Here is a 20,938-nt window from a genome sequence, read left to right on the forward strand (position 1 = left end):
AGTTATACGGGTCTATATAATCGGGTTTTATCTATTGACAAAGATAATATTGATATCTTGGTTTGTGATTTAAATTCTTCTTATCATAAAAAACTCCAAACTGAATCCGTTGTAAAAACTTACTACCCGTGGTAACCAAATATAAAAAATTAGTTTCTTGATGATTATAGTGAAATTAACAAATATTTAGTTACTAATTTAATGATAACTTCATTCTTATGTGATATTGAATAATTTAAATTGTATGTTGAACAGAATTCTTATTAAGCACTTAAGATTAAACGACTTAAATTGTTTTCATATCGAAAATTAAAACCATAAAATAATATTGAAAACACATATATATTCGTCGTGTAATTAAAAAAAAAGAAAAAATACAATTTAACAATAAAAAGTTAAATGTAGTTGAAGTATAACATTAAAGAAAAGTATTAAAATATATTGATTAATTTATCATTGAGTTTAAAGTTTATGTTACATTAAATAATATATATATTTACGATTCTTATTGTTATTTAAAAAAACTGTAAATTTGTTAATTAATAGTAATACAATAATCGATTTCCAATTTTTCTATGATTTCATTGAGATATGTGAAATAGAATTAATTATTTTTTGAATAAACAATTTTATTTGGTTTTGATTTTAATAATTATATCATTAATTTGAAAAATCTATCACAATGATTCAAATTCAAGAGAAAAAGAATGAAGAATTTTTTATATCTGAAGAAGAAAATGACAAACTTACAATAAAACCACTGTAAGTAGCTCAATTTAACTTGATATAATTTGATATTAAAAAGCTTTAAAATTTAAAAATAGAGATAATATAGAGATGTCTTAATTGAGTATACCTCAGAATAAATAATTACTTATTGAAGAGAAAGATGACATTTCAACATATTAAGTTGATCTCTCATTAGGAAATTGAACTAATCATTATCAAGTTTCCAACTATTTACATTATAGTAACTTAGTTCATTAGGTATCACCTTCATATAGGTTCTATTCTATTTATCAAAGTAATATTTAAGTATAATATACTTAAATGATGTAATCAAAATTTTTCAAAATAAATTTTAGAGAATTATCTACTATTTAAATAAAAATGTGTTAAAAGTATATTAAGTAAGCTTACAGAACTAAATATTTTGTTATTTAAAGTATTTAATGAAAAAATAGATATTTTTTAACAAATTATTTTGAGTGAATGAATGTATAAACTTTAAACTTTACAAATTTAAAAATTAATTTTTTTTTGGATGTCCTTACAAATACTTTTTGAAAATCCTCGGAAACATTTTAAGAGAAAATAGCCCAGAGATTGAATGCTTTAGTGAAACCTACTTAATTATTTGTTTTTTCTATCTCAGCTATGAGATTCCCTATTTAAGCTATGTCATGTATTATAAAATCAATACAATTATTAAAATGACTTATTGTACTGAATTTAATATGCACATTTGTAAATATTTATTTAAGTATAATAATGAAAAAATTAAATATTGAATTTATGAACGTATTTTATTAAATGACAAGTATATAATAATTGTTGAGTTTTAATTTAATTTGATAAATAGGAAGTGCTGACACTACTTTCTAATTTAATTAATGTATTAAAGACTTATGATTTACAAATTTAATCACTGTTTAAATTTAAAAGTATTCAATTTAGTTAGGAAAATATTCAGATAAAATAAATTACATTTACTATTTTATGTATATACTTTAATTTCATAATAAATAAATCTATTTGTATAATAAGCATTAATTTTTATGGTGTTTCAGTGGTGCTGGTCAAGAAGTTGGTAGATCATGTATTGTTATGGAGTTTAAAGGAAAAAAAATAATGGTATGGTATATAAATTGATAAAATATATTGACTGTTAATAAAAAACTAAAATATTGTTGTATAAACTATTTGTTAAAATTATAAAATTACACAAAAAAGTAATTAATTAACAAATAAAATTATTATATATAATATATATTTAATAATGGTTATTAACAAATTAATTTCTTTACCTTTTATTTAATAGATGGATTGTGGTATACACCCTGGTCTTCAAGGTCTAGATGCATTACCATTTGTTGATCTTATTGAAGCAAATGAAATTGATCTACTTCTTATTACTCAGTAAGATTGGCAATTTTGTTTTATTCATATATTAATAAATTTATATGATTATATTTTGTTTGATTTAGTTTTCATTTAGATCATAGCGGAGCACTTCCTTGGTTTTTATTAAAAACAAAATTTAAAGGAAAATGTTATATGACTCATGCTACTAAGGCTATTTATAGATGGCTTCTATCAGATTATATTAAAGTGAGGTTAGTCAACTTATTTTGAATGTGAAATATAAAAATATTATGTACTAAAAATTATAATAATTTTAGTAATATAGGAACTGAGCAAATGCTTTATACTGAAGCTGACCTTGAAAAAAGTATGGATCGAATTGAAACTATCAATTTCCATGAAGAAAAAGATGTTGGGGGAATTAGATTTTGTGCATATAATGCAGGTCATGTATTAGGGGCTGCTATGTTCATGATTGAAATAGCTGGAGTTAAAGTTTTGTACACAGGCGATTTTTCTCGCCAAGAAGATCGTCATTTAATGGCTGCTGAAATTCCTCCCATAAGACCAGAAATATTAATTACTGTAAATTTATACTTTTAAAATTATATCTATATTTTTTATGGAAATTTAAATTATTTAGGAATCTACATATGGTACACATATTCATGAAAAACGTGAAGAGAGAGAACGGAGATTCACAATGCTTGTTCATGACATTGTTAATAGAGGAGGAAGATGTTTAATACCAGTTTTTGCATTAGGACGTGCACAAGAACTATTGTTAATTTTGGGTAATGTCATTAAAAAAATTATTTTCTTAAAATATTTATTTACTTTTTTTTAATTTTCAGATGAATACTGGGGTCTTCACCCAGAACTTCATGATATTCCAATATATTATGCATCATCATTAGCTAAAAAGTGTATGTCTGTGTATCAGACCTATATTAATGCAATGAATGACCGTATAAAAAGACAAATTGCTGTTAACAATCCTTTTGTATTTAAGCATATTACAAATTTAAAAGTTAGTATTATCAAAATTTGATCAATAAGAATGAAAGCATTAATTTTCTAATTAATTATTAAAAAAAATTGTTAAATTATTTCTAAAAAAAATTTTAAGACCATAAGATTTATAAGTACTACCAAAGAAAAACCAGAAGAGAAACTTTAGGCTCAGCAAAAAATGTAGTCCACTATATCTTACAATTAATATTAACTCCAGAGAACAGATTATTTTTTAATTTTCGGTGATTTATGAATACATTGTTAACTTGTAAATAACAGATTTTGTAAAAAAAGAGGATTAAAAATGATATATTAAAGGATAAATCAAGTAAGCTGTGGTCTGAGCCAAGTTCTAGCAATGGAACTGGGTGAATTGTTTCATATAAAGTTACACTTTATATATATATGAAACAATTCACCCAGTATTTTGAAGCTATATATCTCGATTTTTATATAAGATAGGCTCTTGAAATTTTAAGTTTAAATTAAGTTCTAATAACTTAGAACGCTGTACAAATATGAGCCCATAATGATAAATCTTTACAAAATAAAATCCTTTTAAAATAATAACTTTTGTTATTCATTAATTCATCATCAAAATCATATAACATCCCATATAAATAGAAACATGAAATTCGGTACAAAAGTAAAAGTTTTATAGTGTAAGTATTCTGCAGAATCTGAAAATTCCAATTTTCTTAATTTTAAAGCCACTTTAGGGAGTTTATAAATACAATGTTCAATCAATTTAGAATTTTATTTCTGAAATTATGATTTAATTATAATAAATAAATATAATATATATTCAAAAAATAGCTGTTTTCCGGTTTCGTGTTAGAATTAGAATAATAGAATAATATACAAATCTTCAGTGTGGTTCTTTGTTTCCAGTGTATCACCTCTACTTGTATAGCTGTATTAGGTGGAGATAGACCCTTCACCGTATTATAGCTGTTCGAAAAATTGTTGATACATCGTTCTTTGACCATTATTTAGTCACAGTTTGTATCTTTGCATGGTTATGTTTTTATGTTTGACTTTATATTTGAATTCAACTCTATCTAAATAATATAAAAACACGTGAAAATGTCTCCATGTTCAAAATTTTTCCAAACCTAAACTAACACCTTGGTGCCTATCAAACATTTTACTAATCAGTCATTATAAGTGACATAGCGATATTTTCCATAGTATGAACCCACCTTAAGGTACTGTTTAGAGGTTATTAGAAAAAAGATTTGGATATTGCAGTTAAGTCTATTTGAGCTATCAATTAGTTGAAAATCCGTTAGCAATATAAATGAAAGGGCAGTGTTTTTTTGGAAGTATGTGTGAAGGGAATTTAATTTAAATCAAAGAAAGAATAGACTTTTCTGTGGTAATATCCACTAAAATTATTTTAATGATTATTTTGTATTTAGAACTCTTTTTTGTAATAGTACCAGTTCTTATAATTACATTATGAGTTGATTGTATATTATTAGGTGAATAAAAATTTTAATTAGTTTTAAATAAAAACCTGATTTAAAAGTCAACAATATTTCAAAACAGCCTCTACAAACAATAAAATGTTGATTTATCTGTTGTGTTCAATCAAGGATTGCATCAAGAAGTATTATTCTAACTTATAAACATTTAATTGATTATTGATGAAAAATATTTATGACATTAATACAAATTTAATTCAACTAGTTCTTTATTTAATAACTATTGATATTTATTTTAATATTAAAGTTGTTATTTTAGAGTATAGATCATTTTGAAGATATAGGACCATGTGTTGTTATGGCTTCACCTGGTATGATGCAAAGTGGTTTGTCCAGGGAACTCTTTGAAATGTGGTGTACAGATAGTAAAAATGGTGTAATTATTGCTGGTAAACATGAATAAAAAAATTTTAATTGTTTTCGTATTTTTTATTTAATAATACATTTAAACTAATACAGTTTATTTTTATTAATTTACAGGTTATGTTGTTCAAGGAACCTTAGCCAAAACCATTTTATCTGATCCTGAAGATATAATGACTATGTCTGGACAAAAATTACCATTGAAAATGTCTGTTGATTACATTTCATTTTCAGCGCATACTGATTACCAACAAACAAGAGAATTTATTAATATATTAAAACCGCCCCACATAGTAAGAAGTTTTTTAATTTGCATACTTAACTAATAATGATTAAAAAATATATATATATATATATAATGCATATTTTATGCAAATAATTATAATAACAGGTGTTAGTACATGGTGAACAAAATGAAATGCAAAGATTGAAATCAGCCCTAGTCCGGGAGTATGAAGAAAATTCTGAAGATATTAAAGTTTACAATCCAAGAAATACTGTGGGAGTTGATTTTTATTTTACGGGTGAAAAAACCGCAAAAGTATGTTTTGGTAAATTGTTACAATAATAATCTATAAAATATTTGTTTTATAATATTTAGGTAATGGGAACTTTAGCTGTTGATAAACCAGTTGAAAATAAAACTTTAAGTGGTGTGTTATTAAAAAGAAATTTTAGCTACCATATTTTTGCAGCAGAAGATATACCAAGTAAATATTTAGCTGTTTTTTTTTAATTATCATATTTATATTAACTCAAATATTTTTATTTATGTGTATAATTATATTTCATAAATACTTTTTTTCAGGATATTCGGATATGTTGTTAAGCGAAGTACAACAAAAACAACTCCATAGATTTACAGGATCATTTTCTGTACTTCAAAATATGTTATCACACTTAACTGGCTGTATACCAGAAGTTATATATCCAAACAAAAAATTAAGAGTTTTGAATTCTGTTGATGTATCTATTGATAAAAATTTTGCTACGTTAGAATGGATAACTACTCCTGAAAATGACATGTATGCTGACATCGTAGTGCAAGTATTAATGAAAATTCAAACAATGAACCATGGTGATATGAAAAATGTTTCATCAGTTCCGTTTACTGAGTATGACCGTATGCATTTCAAGGTAGTATTAACTTCTAGTTTAATCTATCAATTGTTTACTCATGACTTCTAGTGCTCATTTCATGTCTTTATGATCATTATTTTGGAAATTATTTTTATATCTAGGCGAGAGGAAAACAGCAACTGGGAAAAGACTAGTGATAAAAATAATAATACCTGCGTCTTATTTCTAGCCATCACTATAAAAGAAATCATAAAATAATTCTCAATATTATTTTTATTTTTCAATTAATGAAGTTGTACATAATAAATGAATCACTTTGTATACAATCTATACAAAATGATTGATTAGAAAATATGTTTACTATACATGTTTTTAAATTTTAGCTTAAATGTGCTTAAACGTTTATTACTAGGTTCTTACTATTTTTTTTATACACAATGTATTCATTAATTGAAATTTTATTAACATATTAATTAGCACTAATATTATGTGGATATTCTACTTTACTATTGTAAATAGTAATTTAATTATTATAATAATTACTGACTGACAATAGACAATTGTATTTGAGTGGCCTATATATAAGTGTGGTTTTAATAACTTATTAATCCCATTAATTTATTTAATAACTTAAATAATTTAATAATACCTGAAACATTCTAGTAATTATGCAATTTTTTTTAAAGTTATGATCTAGAAAATAAGATCACAAAAAAAGGTTTAATTTTCTGCTTGGTAATTGTAATCATTTTAATATCCTCAAGGTTTAAACTAAAAATGCACCTATCAAAAAAACCATATTCAGTGTTTTATTTAGTAATCAGCAATATCATAAATAAATATTGATAAAATTTTACGTAATTTAATTTTTGTGTTTAGGAATGTTTAATTGAAATTTTACAAGAAATGTTTGGAGAAGAGTCTGTCCCTAAAATATTTAGAGGTGAAAAATTATTTGTGGCTGTTGATGGAAAAAAAGCAAATATTAACTTGAAAACTTTGGTAAATTCAATATCCTATGATAAGAGTTAGAACTTGATAAATGAAAATTGGAAAAATTGTGCAAAAGCGATTAACTTAATTTTTTTTTTTTATAATCAGATTTTGTTAGTTTAAAATTAAGATTACAATGATCTATACATCTGTATAAGAAAAAAAATAGTTACAAGAAATAATTTGAAAAATATGTATATTTTAACAATTTTTTTGTGGGTAAGGATACATTTTAAAAATATCAAATTTTTTCAGCTTCTTGAAAATGTTTGAGAAATGGAGTTATTTTTTTTTTTGTACAGGACTATTTAATTGAAATTTTTATGTTTTTGTATTTTTGTCTACAATTAATTTTTTTTTAGTTTTTAAATTTAAAAATAATGTAATAAAGGGTGTAGTTAAAAGATCTAAAAACTTTGTCTAAAATATTAAAAGTTTTTTTTAACTCCTAAACAATTTTTTTATTTACTGGTTCTATGATATAAAACCCTAATATTCGATAAAAATCTGTGTTATTTATACTTTTAGTATTACTTATAAATTAATTATTGCAATATTTTATATACATGTTTTTTTATTACTATAGGAAGTTACATGTGAAGATGAAAGTCTGCAAAGAATGGTACAAGCTGCTGTGTCACGGTTACATAACACAGTTACACCTTTAAATAAACCTTAACTTATAAAAATAAATATGTTATTACTCATTACTGGTATTTAATTATAACATATTATTCTATATTTTTAAATAAATGATATTTGTATTTTGCAAATGTTTTTTAATTATTGTGATTAAATATGTATTAGGTGACTTTTTTGATAGACAATGTGTCATGCCTGTTGCTCTATGTTCAATTCTGTATTGCTGAGCTATGAACAAGGTTTTCCCAATCTTTCTAATACAAGAATTAAGTTCCTTAATTGAGAGGATATTACATTCATATGTCAATATAGGGGATGTAAACCATTTTTTTGTTATGTATTTATCATAAATATTGTATTAAATTTTGACAATATTTGTAGAGATAATCAAAACTCGAATCATCCAAGTTGGTTGTGATTATTGGTGAACCTATACTTCAATTAAATAACTAGTTTAGTTTGTAAAATGCCTTATTGAATCGTTTTGTAAAATGAAGGACTTAAGGTATTATTTTCCACATAGTACACTAAAACATATTAGATTATGATTTTAGTGCACTAATTATGCACTAATTGCAATTCGTATTTATTAATTATATTTTTTATCAGTCTAAAAGTTTTTCACTAATTGTACTTCATATAATCTAATGCCATTTAAAATTGATATGTTTTAGTATACTAAGTAGAGAATTAGTACGTCAGTATAAAAAATATACCCTCTGAATGAGACATAATGTATATATAATATTTTAGTCTTCTGAGGTTTTTTTTTTTAAATGAGGAACAAGTTCTATATTGGAGATAATTAATGTCTGGTCCTAACCATTTACTAACCTACTATAATAATATGAAGTGTAGATATATAGTGCTGAAATAGAAAATGCAATACATATTAATTTTTTTGAAAAGTAAAATTTTTATTTTTAATCATAATGAAAAAAATAGTAAGTTATTTTTGAATAGTAGTTTTAAGATAAAAAATCCAACACAGGGGGGTTGCCGCACATAGGTATCGTGGCATAGTTGGATCAAGTATTATGATATCTGACAGTAATTAAAATCACTATAAAAAAAAAAAACGCTTCGTAGCATATCTTTAGATAGTGTTTAATTTAAAAAAATTGGTGGATTATTCCAAAAGCTACATGATCAGCTAGTTCCTTATTAATATCCTGATTTAGATAAAGTATGTTGAATGAAAAAGGGATTATTAAAAAATATTATTTCTCATAAAACAATTGTGTTGATCCATACACTATTCAATAAGTTATATCATTATACAGTTAAAAATGTAAAAAATACAATCGAAAATGTTCACACAAAAATAGCATTTGGTAGACATTTTCACCGCGAAGACAAAATAAAGTCTGAAATTTTTTTTTTTCATAATAAAGTACATTACATTACCTTTAATTTAAGGTATATATAAAAGTATCAGACCNGCTTTAATTTAAGATATATATATAAAAGTGTCTGACTTTCCGGAACACTCAAAAGTTAAGTTGAAAAAGTTCTACTTTCTATATGCATTTTTCAGATTTGAACCCCTCCCCCCACCGTTTATAGGGAAATAGTCTGATTAAAAAAAAAATATGTTGAATGATAGATGTATATAAATACTACTTCTCGTAAAAAAATTGTATTGATCCATACATTTTTTAAAAAGTTATAGCACTTTAAAGTAAAAAATGTAAATTATAAAATCGAAAATTTTCACACAAAAATAGCATTCGGTAGCCGTTTTCACCATGAAGACAAGTCCAGAGGTCAAATTTTTTTTTTTCAAATTAAAGTATATTACATTAGCTTTAATTTAAGATATATATAAAAGTGTCAGACCTTCCGGAACACTTTCAAAAGTTAAGTTGAAAAAGTTCTACTTTCTATATGCATTTTTTATATTTGAAGCCCCCCCATATATAGGGAAATAGTCTGATTTAAAAAAAAAGTATATCCAATGAAAGATGTATATAAATACTACTTCTCATGAAAAAATTGTATTGATCCATACATTTTTTAAAAAGTTATAGCACTTTAAAGTAAAAAATGTAAATTATAAAATCGAGAATTTTCACACAAAAATAGCATTCGGTAGCCATTTTCACCACGAAGACAAGTCCAGAGGTCAAATTTTTTTTCCATAATAAAGTACATTACATTAGCTTTAATTTAAGATATATATACAAGTGTCAGACTTTCCGGAACACTTTAAAAATTAATTTGAAAAAGTTAATTTATTTGTGAAAAAGTTGTCATTTTAAATCCCCCTTGTGAGTAGGTAAAGGGTTAAATTTATAAAAAAAATATACCAACTGATATGTAGACATCAAGCATCTACAAAAAAAAAATTATATTGATTTGTTCATTTTTGAAAGTTATGGCAGTTTTAAGAAAAAACAACAAGTCCAGAGGTCAAATTTTTTTTTTCAAATTAAAGTATATTACATAAGCTTCAATTTAAGATATATATAAAAGTGTCAGACCTTCCGGAACACTTTCAAAAGTTAAGTTTAAAAAGTTCTACTTTTTATATGCATTTCTTAAATTTGAAGCCCCCCCATATATAGGGAAATAGTCTGATTAAAAAAAAAAGTATATCCAATGAAAGATTTATATAAATACTACTTCTCATAAAAAAATTGTATTGGTCCATACATTTTTTANTACTTCTCATGAAAAAATTATATTGATCCATACATTTTTTAAAAAGTTATAACACTTTAAAGTAAAAAATGTAAATTATAAAATCGAAAATTTTCACACAAAAATAGCATTCGGTAGCCATTTTCTCCGTGAAGACAAGTCCAGAGGTCAAATTTTTTTTTTTCAAATTAAAGTATATTACATTAGCTTTAATTTAAGATATATATAAAAGTGTCAGACCTTCCGGAACATTTTCAAAAGTTATGTTGAAAAAGTTAATTTTTTGTGAAATAATTATCATTTTAAATATCCCCTGTGGGCAGGTTAAGTGTCAGATTTACAAAAAAAATATACCAAAGATAGGTAAAGATAGGTAAAGACATCAAGCATCTATAAAAAAAAATTATATTGATATGTTCATTTTTGAAAAAGTTATGGCAGTTTTTAGTAAAAAAAATTGAAAAAATTTCGAAAATTAGCGATTTTTAAATTTGTAATTTTTTTGGAAGTTTCCTCCGTTTACGGGGAACGAGGGAAAATTTTTCAATTTTTGAGGGTAATGTCTTCGACTAAATATGATTTATGATCTTTTGACGTATCGTTGAATGAAATCCGTTTCAGTGAGAGCTAAGAAAAAGTGATAACAAACCAAAAAAAAAAAAAAACCATCATAGTAAAACCAAAGGTAGGGTTTCTAATGTGGTCTTTTAATCAGCCACAAAATTGAAGTATACGGCCATTAAAATTTTTGATGACTGGATCACAAACATCCAACTGCAAATCATTTGTGTTACATTTAAAATACTACTACTAATTCATTACTAAACGAGACATCTGGTCAATTTTGAAAAATAGCCGAATTTTCATTATTACCCAAAGATTGACAGGGAAACTAGTGCACTCATCTGAAGTGTACCTGGATCACAGGATCTGGTAAAAATAAAATAGAACATGTTATCTATTTCGTGGTATGCAAAACTAAATCGTGTGACTTTTCATAATGGTTTCTAAAGTCTAAAATATACCCAAACAATTCCTGAACGATTCTGGAATTAAAGTGCAAGATTGAAAATAACTCCCAATCAAAATAAAGGTTTGATAGTGATAATCTACGATAAGTGGTGCCAAACAGAGGTGAACCAAACGACGAACTAAGGTTTTAATTTGTGACCTAACCAAATAATCTTTCAACTTTTTACTGATTATTCCTACTATTAATACGTATTTTTACCGGTTTGATAAGTAATATTAATTTTTTCATGTCTTGTGTAATTTAGGTTTTAAAGAACCAATATGTACACAGATTTTTTAATCTTTTAGTTTTAGTTTATGTGTTACTTAAAATAATGGAAAAATCCAATGAAACTGACTTATCTAAATCAACTAAGCTAAAATTACTTCATTGTATAATTTATCCTGGTATTGTCAATAATGTAGAATGTGCATTGAACAAACTTGGTGGTTTGGGAGAAATTGCCAATGCATTTCATCATGATGATGCTACATTATCTGTGAACTTAATAAAATCAGAATTTGGGCCTGCATTGTGTGGAATAAAAAATTATAGCAGATCTTTAGTAGTATCTATGAAAACTAAGTGTAAAGTTAATAAAAAAACAGGAGTAAGAACTATTGTGGGAGTGCAGTCTGTTAATGTAATAGGGGTTGTACAAAAGACTTTTAAATTTACCTCAATGATGGATTTTGTATATTTGCCTACTTCACCCAACTGCTCAGAATTGTGGCGATCTAAAGAATGTTTAGATATGCAATGGGCTTTAAATAAAGATGCATCATTATTTTTACTACCCAACAAACTAAGTAAACATAATGAACCACAATTGGACTTTTATGATCTTGTAAATCTTAAAAAACTTGATATGTTGTCTAAAAAACATAGATTAAGACCATATTTACGTAATTTTACCAAAAATAATCGTTTTGAAGATCAAGATTTACCTCCAGTACCTATTGACTTACTAAAATATTGTTTAACAGTGAAAATGTTTTCACCTGATGAAAAAAGATTGATTGATAGATTATTTGAAAAAAGACCTATATGGGTTAAACCTGCACTAATCCATTTTGTTAAAGTAATTAACAAAGAAAAAATGAAATATTTATTACCAACAACAGGATATTTTACTACAACTGGACCTTTTCGTCGCATGTGGGTTAGGTAAGTTGATGTTATGATTTTTATTATTTTAGTTTTAACAATTTTTCTCATTTTTAGACATGGGTATAATTATCACAACGATCCATCTAACTATATTTATCAAGTGATTGAAATACGTAATAATTGGTTAGATGATCATCACCCAGCAAATCCTAAAAAAACTAAATTGAAGATACAAAATTATAACCCAAGTTCTGCTGAAAAACAATTTTATTTTACTCCTAATTCTATCCCATTATCTATTGTTGCTAATTATCAACTGTGTGATATTCATTTGCCTGAAGTACAAGAAATGTTAAAAAATCCAACTTTGTCTACTATATGTAGTAGAAATGCTGGCTGGTTAAGTAAAGAATTAATTGAGGATATTCGTGCCGTAATGTATAAATATTTAGAAAATGCTTGGCAAAAATATTTAGCTGGAGATATATCATTAAGTGAAAGTGAACATACCAAATTGTATAATGATTATATGGAGGAAGACAATTTAGATAATACTAGACAAAAAATAACTAAAAAATTGGAAGAAGGACTCAAACAAATTGGTAAAGACAATGAAAAGTTAAATGATGAGTTTGATACTGTGGTTGAAGATTATAAAGACAAATATGATGAATGGGCAACACTAGACCGTGATGAACTAGCCAAAATAATATTTGCTGATACTCGTATAAATAAGGCTGAAGAAAATAATTCAAATCCTTGTAGTGAAGATGAATTTGATGATTTTAAAATTGATACTTTAAATTTATCTATTTAAATTCAATATTTTTAATATTAAACATTAGTTTTATTATTGAAAACTAATAGCATAAATATGAATCAGGTATTTTTTTCAATATTAATTAATTTGAATTGGTAATTTGTACCTAGTTGAATACATACTAGTATATAAAATGTATGTTTTAGATAATTTACTACAGTTTTTATTTTAATAGGTTATATTTTGTATACTATAGTAAATAAATATTTATAAGAAATAATTTATTTTAATGCCTAGTCTCCACATAAAGTATTTTAAAATTGTTTAATTTGTGTAATCTTCTCTGTACAAAATTATAATCATTCTTTAAGTTTAAAAATAAGTAGAAAATTGAAAAAAATATTATGGTGTTTTATGCCATTTTAAATAAACTAGTGGAATTATTTTATATTTTGCATATTATCAAAAATATGTTTTAAAATCACTAATACATTAATTTTAATAAGAAATAGTCAGACGTTAAAATTTACGGTTTTACAATTAAATTATTTTAATTGAAGCATTGGTGCAACTCGCAGAATAATTATTGATAACTCCATGATGAGTTACAATTTATCAACTCAAAAATATTGTCTAGTTAGTTACACATTAATTTAAAACAAATATGTTTTTTTAATAAACATATCAGTTTATTACATCAATGTCAACTTCAATTTTAGTATACTTGTTTAGTTTTAATCATTTAAACAGATTTTAGGTTCCTAAGAATACAATATAAATTATAATACAGAAAGGTTCTTACAGAGAGGCTGCGTATTTCAAAAACTAAACAAACATTTATTAGCAATATTGAAATATTTAAGAGAGGTACACTTATTATTCCTAACTCATAGATACAACTATTTTACAAAAAAAAAACTAGAATTTTAATACTTTAAATCTGCTAAAAAGTGTTTTATACTGTTGAATGATCAATTAATCATTTGAAAATATCGAAGAACTTAAGGAGAGTTATTTCATTAAAGATTTTTTAAAGTATGACTAATACATTTTAAAGGATATTAAAACCCTACATGGATAAAAGTCTTTATTTAAAGTTTACAAGTGTATTTAGTTTATGTACTAAATGTAAGTGTAATTTGAAAGGATTTAAATTAAAGATTTAAATATAAAATTACTTGTAAAAATCTATATCATTAATGTTACATTTAATCAACAAAAAGGCAATTAAAAATTAATGTCTTAAAATTAAAATCGGTCAATTAAAATTTTTATTTATAAAAATAATAAAATAGAAAGTTTATAATTGTCTCATTATATTTATAGTAACATTATTCACTTTAAATAAAATAATTCTTATAGAGATTTAAAGAACTAAATCAAATAATGTTTAGTCAAAGTCACACTAGAAAAAGATTTATTTTGTGATCAATTTTTTAACTTTTATATAATAAATTGATAGAAAGTTTGGTAATTAAAAACCACATAATCTATAATTAAATGCATTTTAGTAAAAATTATTTATTAAAACATTCAATGCATGACATAAAAATTGGTTTTAATATTCATTTCAATTTTCAGCATTAAGTGTTTTAACAAATATAATACTATTATTTTCAACAGAATAATAATCTAGAGATTGGCTCATATTTTCCATGGAGTATTCAGTTCCTGGATTCTGAAAATAAAACAGTATTTAGTATAGTTTGAGTTATTTTTTTACTAAAATTAAAATTATGTACAAAAAAAAATTGTATATGCAAATACTCATTATAAAATGAATAAAACTAATAAAAACATTGGCGTAAGTCAGAGATCTAAGGAACTAATTAGCTCTTAAACCTTATAAAATGTATAAATATAAGAATATTTTATTATATCTAATGAAGAAGGTTTTTATAATATAAAGACAGGTCATCTAACAGGTTACAAAAAATTTTTATTTAAAAAATTTTAGTTATTGAAACATGAAAGAATAAGTATAGTAGATCTTTGACAAGTCAAAGTCAAAAGAAAATGATTTTTTTTGGCTTGTTGAAGTTTTTGAACTACTAAGGTTTTGAGTTTTCAAGGTTTCAGGGAAAATAATTCAACTTAGAGTTTTAAGGAATCATTAGAATCATTTTTGCATTTAAAACTCTTAGTTCCACATAAATAACGGTTCAAATAAAATTAGCAACACTAAATTTTATGAAATTATAAAAAAATGTACGCAGTATAATTGTTAAAACAATTAAATCAATTCTTCTAGATAAAATGGTTAATCACAATTAAAAAAAAAAAAATGTATAATATACTATAAATTATTTCTTCGAGTTATTTTGAAAATATTTTTTAACTAATTGAGATATTCACAAAGGGAATAGAATTTATTAATTTATTTATTGTATTTTTTTTTTTAATACAACTGGACTACAAAACTTTACTAGAAAGTTTTTTTAGAAATAACATATTACCTTGAATTTTATACAAATAATAATATAAAGGATAATATACCTTTTCTACCGAATAAGTCAACTCCAAGTTTTTATTTCCAAGATTAAATATTCGCTTGCTTAATTCTTTCAATCGATACATTGTCATAGTGACAGGTAATGTTTTAGTTTTTATGTTAATCTCTTTGTTTGATGTTTTACAATAATTAACTAATTTTACTTTTATAGTTTTTATTTTATTCGTCGACTCAGTATTATCTATATAATAAGTACCATACTCTGAAAATGAGTTTTAATAATAAATAGTTTCATAAAATAATGAAAAATTAAAAAAATTACTTTCAATAAGTTCTGTGTAACGTGGATACTTAAGTAAAAATTCTTTTTTTTCTTCATCATTAGTCAGAGTTTTATGCCATATAACTTCAATATCTTTTAAAAAATCTCTTTCAAAGTGTTTACGTTCTTGCATAGTTATACTTGTTCCATTTAATATCTATAAATAATTTGATTGAAAATTAAGTTTTTAAGTATAAATCAACAATAATATTAATAAATTATTTTGATTTGTTTTCATTCAAAAGTGATTAACATAAGATGACAAAAATTCTAAGGAAAAAAATTATTTATTTTTTTGTTCCAAGAAATATGATTTTATTCATCTTCCTATTTCCCTTATACACTACATTTGCAAGATAAGTGAATATTTTACATTATAAATTGTTTATAGTAGGTTCTAAGTGTTATAGTATAAACTGTTTAAATTAGAATTAAAAAAATTGTTATTATATTGAGTATGCTTCAAGTATAGCAATTATATAGGTTAACAAATATTTTCTGACTATTAACATTCATGATGGCATAACATACCATTAATGTTGAAATTCTTGATACTATTTGCAAAGTATAATTTGTAACAGTTAAGTCTTTAAGCAATGGATTGTTTTGAATACGAAGTGAAATTAATGATTTCAATTTGTTCAGTTCATTAATTGAATCCATCTTTAAAAAATTGCACACTCTGGTCAAAGAAAACATAGTATATATAATATTAATATTATAACTTACACTTGAGATCATATTATGACTTATCATTAAGAACTTTAGTGAAGAGAATGTTGACGGTTGTATTTGAATTACATCTATTTTATTTCGGTTGAGATTTAAACACTCTAAACTAATTATAAAAGAGTAGATATTTAAAAATAAATAATTAAAATTAATAGCAAAAATATAATAATTTGAATTAATACTTTTTTAGAGAGTGTAGTTTATTTATTTCTGGCCAAGATAATTGATTATTTTCCAAATTTAGAGTTACTAAATTATTTATTATATGTGAAGTAATTTTTAATTTATCAATATTATTTTGCGGAACCTGAAAAAAATTGTTTATAATTTTAACAATTAAACCAAATTCAACTTTCATTTTTACTTTAAAAATGTTAAATTTAATTTTAGTTTGTTTCATATAACAGAAAAAAATTTTAAATTCTGTAATGTGTAATAGTAGTAATACCTTTATGATATTTTTATTAATTGAAAAAAATCATATCAATTAATGTTCCTAGACTATTATAAAGATGGACAAAATGAACTTAAATCCCTTAGCTAAAGTATGTAAATAACTAAGATGATGTGCGAAAGATTCAAAGTGTTTGTAGCAAATTTAATTAAAATATTTATAAAATATTAAAAAAATTTAATAGGTTTATTTTAATACATTAATCATTTATTTTTGAACCACAATACTTTTAGTTCTATAGGATTATTGAACAGTTATTTTATTAATGTTTTCTAAGATCTCAAGACCTAATATATAATTTTTTGAACTTTAATCTTTTATAATCAAAAAATCGCCATAATTAATAATTCTAAAAATATATTGTAAGCTGAATAGACATAAAAATCAAATTTCCTAAATTTTAAGATATGGAATAATTTATGTACAATATACAAACATGGGAATCCACGTGACTACTATTTTATACAATTGATATATATATATTTAAATAATATATATACTTCTAATTCTACTAGAAGTGGAAATACTTGACATAAACTCATAACATCATTCCAAGAATAGTTTAGATTGCCAAGAATAATTTTTTTCAAATTTCCAAAGCAATCTTTTAAGTTTTCAAAATTAGAAGGTATTTTTATATTATTGAAACTAAAAAAAAACAAAAGCATAATTGATAAAAATGAGTAAAGAAATAAAAACATAAAAAAATTACCTTAAATTTAAATTTGTTAAATTTACTAGTTGTTTGGCTATTTGTGCAATAGTTATCCAATTTGAAAAGCAATTATTACATAATTCTAGATCAGAGATGTTGGGACAACAATCTTGTATTTCTCCATATGAACCCGCATCAGTGATAGATTCATTGTTTAAATTGACATAAGTTAATTTGTCAAAATGCCTAAAAAATAATTTTAAGAGTAATTTTCAAGAATATTTCATAAAAATTTAACATTGATTCTTACGCTTGTTTTTCTTGAATTTTTTGCATTCCAACCACTTCAAATAAGGACATTTTTGATTGTTTTCTAATAGCACATATATCATCATTAATAACAGGATCACAATTTTGACCATATTTAAATTTGAATGCCTGTAAAAAGGTAACTTGACAAGGAATGACTTTTTCTACTTTCACAAAGGAGGCTCCATTTGGATGACTAAAATTTGTTATACTTATAAATTATTACTTATTTTTATAATAAGATTCTTTTCTATTTAAAGATACTTACATAGTCTTAAAATATCTTATACTGTTATGAATACCATCATGTTTACCTCTTAAAGGATCATCCCACTCTATTCCAACCCAAATTTTCTCATTCCCAGGTAATTTTCCAATATATCTAGTTACTCCATAGGATGTATCGACTAAAACTCTTCGTCCAACTTTGATAGAATTATCATTACAAACATCACTCATGTCTTCTTGTATAAAATTAGTTGAATAAAAAAAAACTAATATTATAAATATACTAACATGGTATTCTATCGATAAATAAAAAACAATTTATCGTTTTCTGTAGTGAAATCTTGTAGAATTAAAAGTAGTGAACTAATTTATTATATTAATACAAATTTTCACTATGTAAAAAACTCGAAAGGATTTAATATGCTAGACCCTTTCTATTCTTCTTGAATATCAAACTAAATATTCTGTATTCTAGTCGTTATCTTAAAAATTGAATTTTTCTTATCATTCATTGAAAACTTAACATTTATAAGTGATATTTATATTTTGTAGAATTTATTAGTTTTCTTCTGTGAACAGTATTTTAATATATTTAAACAACGATAATCTCATTTATGTCTTATACATTAAAAAATAAAAATTAGACTTTTAGTTTATGATCGAATTTCTAAATCCTATAATCTGATCACAAATTACAAAGATATTCTTCAAATAATGTGATTTCTACTATAAATGGTAATATTGTAGTTTGTTGACCTATTGAGTTATCTGTAAACGCCACGAAAAATTATTCAATTAAGGTTTGTATACTATTTATTATTATATTTTAAAGCCAAACACCTTTAATAAATCTATTGTGATTCAAGTGATACTTATTCTGTTATTTATTGATATCTTAGTAGGGTAGTTAATGGAACATTTTTTCGTATGTCTATTATTTTATCACATTTTTTTGATTTTATTTACAGTTCTTATAACATATCTTTCATTAGCTTAAAAAAGCATTTAACTTATTAGGTAATACTAAAATATCATATTAGAAATATGATATTGCTTAAATTAAGTTAAAATTTGTATAATTTTTTAAAATATATAAAATAAATATTATTTAAGAGTGTTAAAGGTAGAAAAATAGCACAATGTAAACTATTAACTGTACTGATTTAAATATTCCAAATATTCATACAATTAAATATTTCAAATATACATAAAATATATTTTTGTTTAATAACGAATAGAAGTCTGAGTTCTCATCCCTTATATATTATTAAAATGATAATAATGCATTAAAGATTTGTATAAAAAAAAAAGTCTATAATTAATACTTATTTTTTTAAATAGTAAAACGTAAAATTTAAGTATATATTTACTGCATGTAGAAATTTAAGTTACACTAATAATCAGAAGCGTGTCCAGAGAATAATACCTTCATTAATGACAATAATCATTTCTAAAAAAAAGTGAGGTTTAAAAAAAAAAAGATAAAATATGGAATTTTGTAAATTTTTTTATCATGTCCCTATTATAAAAATTCTGGATACACTTCTATTAATACAGGGTGATTCTTTTAACACTAGCCATACAATTTTTCTTAAAATAATAATTTTTTTGTGAATTGTTTTGGCTTTTGTTAGTTTGATTACTATTTCTATTTATCAGTTATAAAATATATTTTATGTTTATTCCTTACAGGAGTATCATCTTTATTTTTTTTAAAACATACATGATTAATTTCTAGAAAATTTCTAAAATTAGCTTCTAGAAAATTATATATTTCAAAAAAAAATGACTGATTGATAATAAATTTTAAACCAGTATTTCAGAAGTTACCAACAATTTAAAGTATTGGCTGATGATGAGACGTGGGTGTTGCTATTTTTATCACTAGATATTTCTAGGCCTGACTTCTTCTTCCGTCTAGTTATAAAAATGTTAATAACTTCTAAAATACTGGTTCAAAAATTTTTATGAACAAGTTATTTTCTTAATTATATTACATATTATTATATAAGCTAATTAATTATGTATGTGGCCATAAAAGAAATAAAGTTGTCATCCATATAAGATATAATGTATGAATATAAAAATTATTTTATTTAATAGAATAACATATTTAACTAACTAAAGCTAAAAAAATTATTATTTTAAGAGACATTTGGCGTCTAGACTAAAAAGAATCATTTTGTAGAGTATTATTCTCTAAATAGCGCAGGAACAAAATTAAATAAAAGTTAATTGAAATTATTTGCTCATTATTGAATAAATATATAACCTTAAATTATTTAATTTTATAAAAGATTTTTGTTAAATAATTTTAAACTTTTTTAGATTTAATTTTATTAAATAATTTTATGTGTAGTATAGGAACCACTCAGTCGCACCCCTAGCATTGATGTTCAGCTGAGCTATTGCTATTGGTTTCCATATGGGTACCGCAAGAGAATTTTAATAATAGTCATAATATAATTTCAATAGCATGAAATTGATTAAAAAAATAGTGTTTTTTTAGAAAACTATTAGTTTTTTAGCTTCGATGCGAAGCGGGGAAGGTATTAATTTTACTATGATGTGTTTTTTTTTTTTTTTTTTTTTTTTTT

At 23.7% G+C, this 20,938-nt stretch overlaps 4 protein-coding genes across 5 annotated transcripts in view; 3 read left to right on the plus strand and 1 right to left on the minus strand.

The window, feature by feature from the left end:
* The first annotated feature begins 488 nt into the window (after positions 1 to 488).
* On the plus strand, positions 489 to 7,795 carry LOC126910539 (cleavage and polyadenylation specificity factor 73). The gene is made up of 14 exons (XM_050693183.1): positions 489 to 762; positions 1,791 to 1,854; positions 2,042 to 2,139; positions 2,208 to 2,336; positions 2,403 to 2,670; positions 2,729 to 2,879; positions 2,940 to 3,115; positions 4,846 to 4,975; positions 5,067 to 5,242; positions 5,341 to 5,490; positions 5,551 to 5,659; positions 5,758 to 6,086; positions 6,909 to 7,031; positions 7,609 to 7,795. Exons 1-14 carry the CDS (start codon positions 683 to 685, stop codon positions 7,699 to 7,701), a joined length of 2,076 nt encoding a protein of 691 aa, XP_050549140.1. The 5' UTR covers positions 489 to 682; the 3' UTR covers positions 7,702 to 7,795.
* Positions 7,796 to 11,229: 3,434 nt separating this feature from the next.
* On the plus strand, positions 11,230 to 13,274 carry LOC126910543 (general transcription factor 3C polypeptide 5). The gene is made up of 2 exons (XM_050693189.1): positions 11,230 to 12,486; positions 12,544 to 13,274. The coding sequence occupies exons 1-2, from the start codon at positions 11,654 to 11,656 to the stop codon at positions 13,244 to 13,246; spliced, it is 1,536 nt and encodes a 511-aa protein (XP_050549146.1). The 5' UTR covers positions 11,230 to 11,653; the 3' UTR covers positions 13,247 to 13,274.
* A 1,406-nt stretch (positions 13,275 to 14,680) lies between these two features.
* Positions 14,681 to 20,938, minus strand: part of LOC126910542 (tubulin-specific chaperone E) — a 53,618-nt gene continuing 47,360 nt past the window's right edge. Inside the window, exons 2-11 of the mRNA XM_050693188.1 lie at positions 18,382 to 18,574; positions 18,115 to 18,309; positions 17,862 to 18,050; positions 17,650 to 17,797; positions 16,878 to 17,002; positions 16,693 to 16,801; positions 16,495 to 16,626; positions 15,964 to 16,120; positions 15,686 to 15,903; positions 14,681 to 14,867 (exon numbers count right to left, since the gene is read on the minus strand). Of these exons, the coding sequence (XP_050549145.1) occupies positions 14,760 to 14,867; positions 15,686 to 15,903; positions 15,964 to 16,120; positions 16,495 to 16,626; positions 16,693 to 16,801; positions 16,878 to 17,002; positions 17,650 to 17,797; positions 17,862 to 18,050; positions 18,115 to 18,309; positions 18,382 to 18,572 (1,572 nt within the window). The 5' untranslated portion in view covers positions 18,573 to 18,574 and the 3' untranslated portion in view covers positions 14,681 to 14,759. The remainder of the gene's footprint in view (positions 14,868 to 15,685; positions 15,904 to 15,963; positions 16,121 to 16,494; positions 16,627 to 16,692; positions 16,802 to 16,877; positions 17,003 to 17,649; positions 17,798 to 17,861; positions 18,051 to 18,114; positions 18,310 to 18,381; positions 18,575 to 20,938) is intronic.
* LOC126910537 (WD repeat-containing protein 47) overlaps positions 18,886 to 20,938 on the plus strand; it is a 79,033-nt gene continuing 76,980 nt past the window's right edge. Inside the window, exon 1 of one of the 2 annotated variants that reach the window (XM_050693179.1) lies at positions 18,886 to 19,141. The gene's annotated coding sequence lies outside the window, so the exon portion shown is untranslated. The remainder of the gene's footprint in view (positions 19,142 to 20,938) is intronic. The other variant, XM_050693178.1, reaches the window with a different exon arrangement.

The sequence above is a fragment of the Daktulosphaira vitifoliae genome, unplaced genomic scaffold, assembly GCF_025091365.1.
Source record: "Daktulosphaira vitifoliae isolate Bord-2020 unplaced genomic scaffold, ASM2509136v1 Scaffold_1, whole genome shotgun sequence".
NCBI classification, from domain to species: Eukaryota; Metazoa; Arthropoda; class Insecta; order Hemiptera; family Phylloxeridae; genus Daktulosphaira; species Daktulosphaira vitifoliae.

Bases quoted from the DNA above. Each gene is read 5' to 3' on its own strand.
- LOC126910539 (XM_050693183.1), top strand. From the start codon at position 683: ATGATTCAAATTCAAGAGAAAAAGAATGAAGAATTTTTTATATCTGAA. The intron at 5,660-5,757 runs GTAAATATTTAG...ACTTTTTTTCAG, and splicing joins TGCAGCAGAAGATATACCAA to GATATTCGGATATGTTGTTA. The intron at 7,032-7,608 runs GTAAATTCAATA...TTATTACTATAG, and splicing joins ATATTAACTTGAAAACTTTG to GAAGTTACATGTGAAGATGA.
- LOC126910543 (XM_050693189.1), top strand. From the start codon at position 11,654: ATGGAAAAATCCAATGAAACTGACTTATCTAAATCAACTAAGCTAAAA. The intron at 12,487-12,543 runs GTAAGTTGATGT...TCTCATTTTTAG, and splicing joins TTTCGTCGCATGTGGGTTAG to ACATGGGTATAATTATCACA.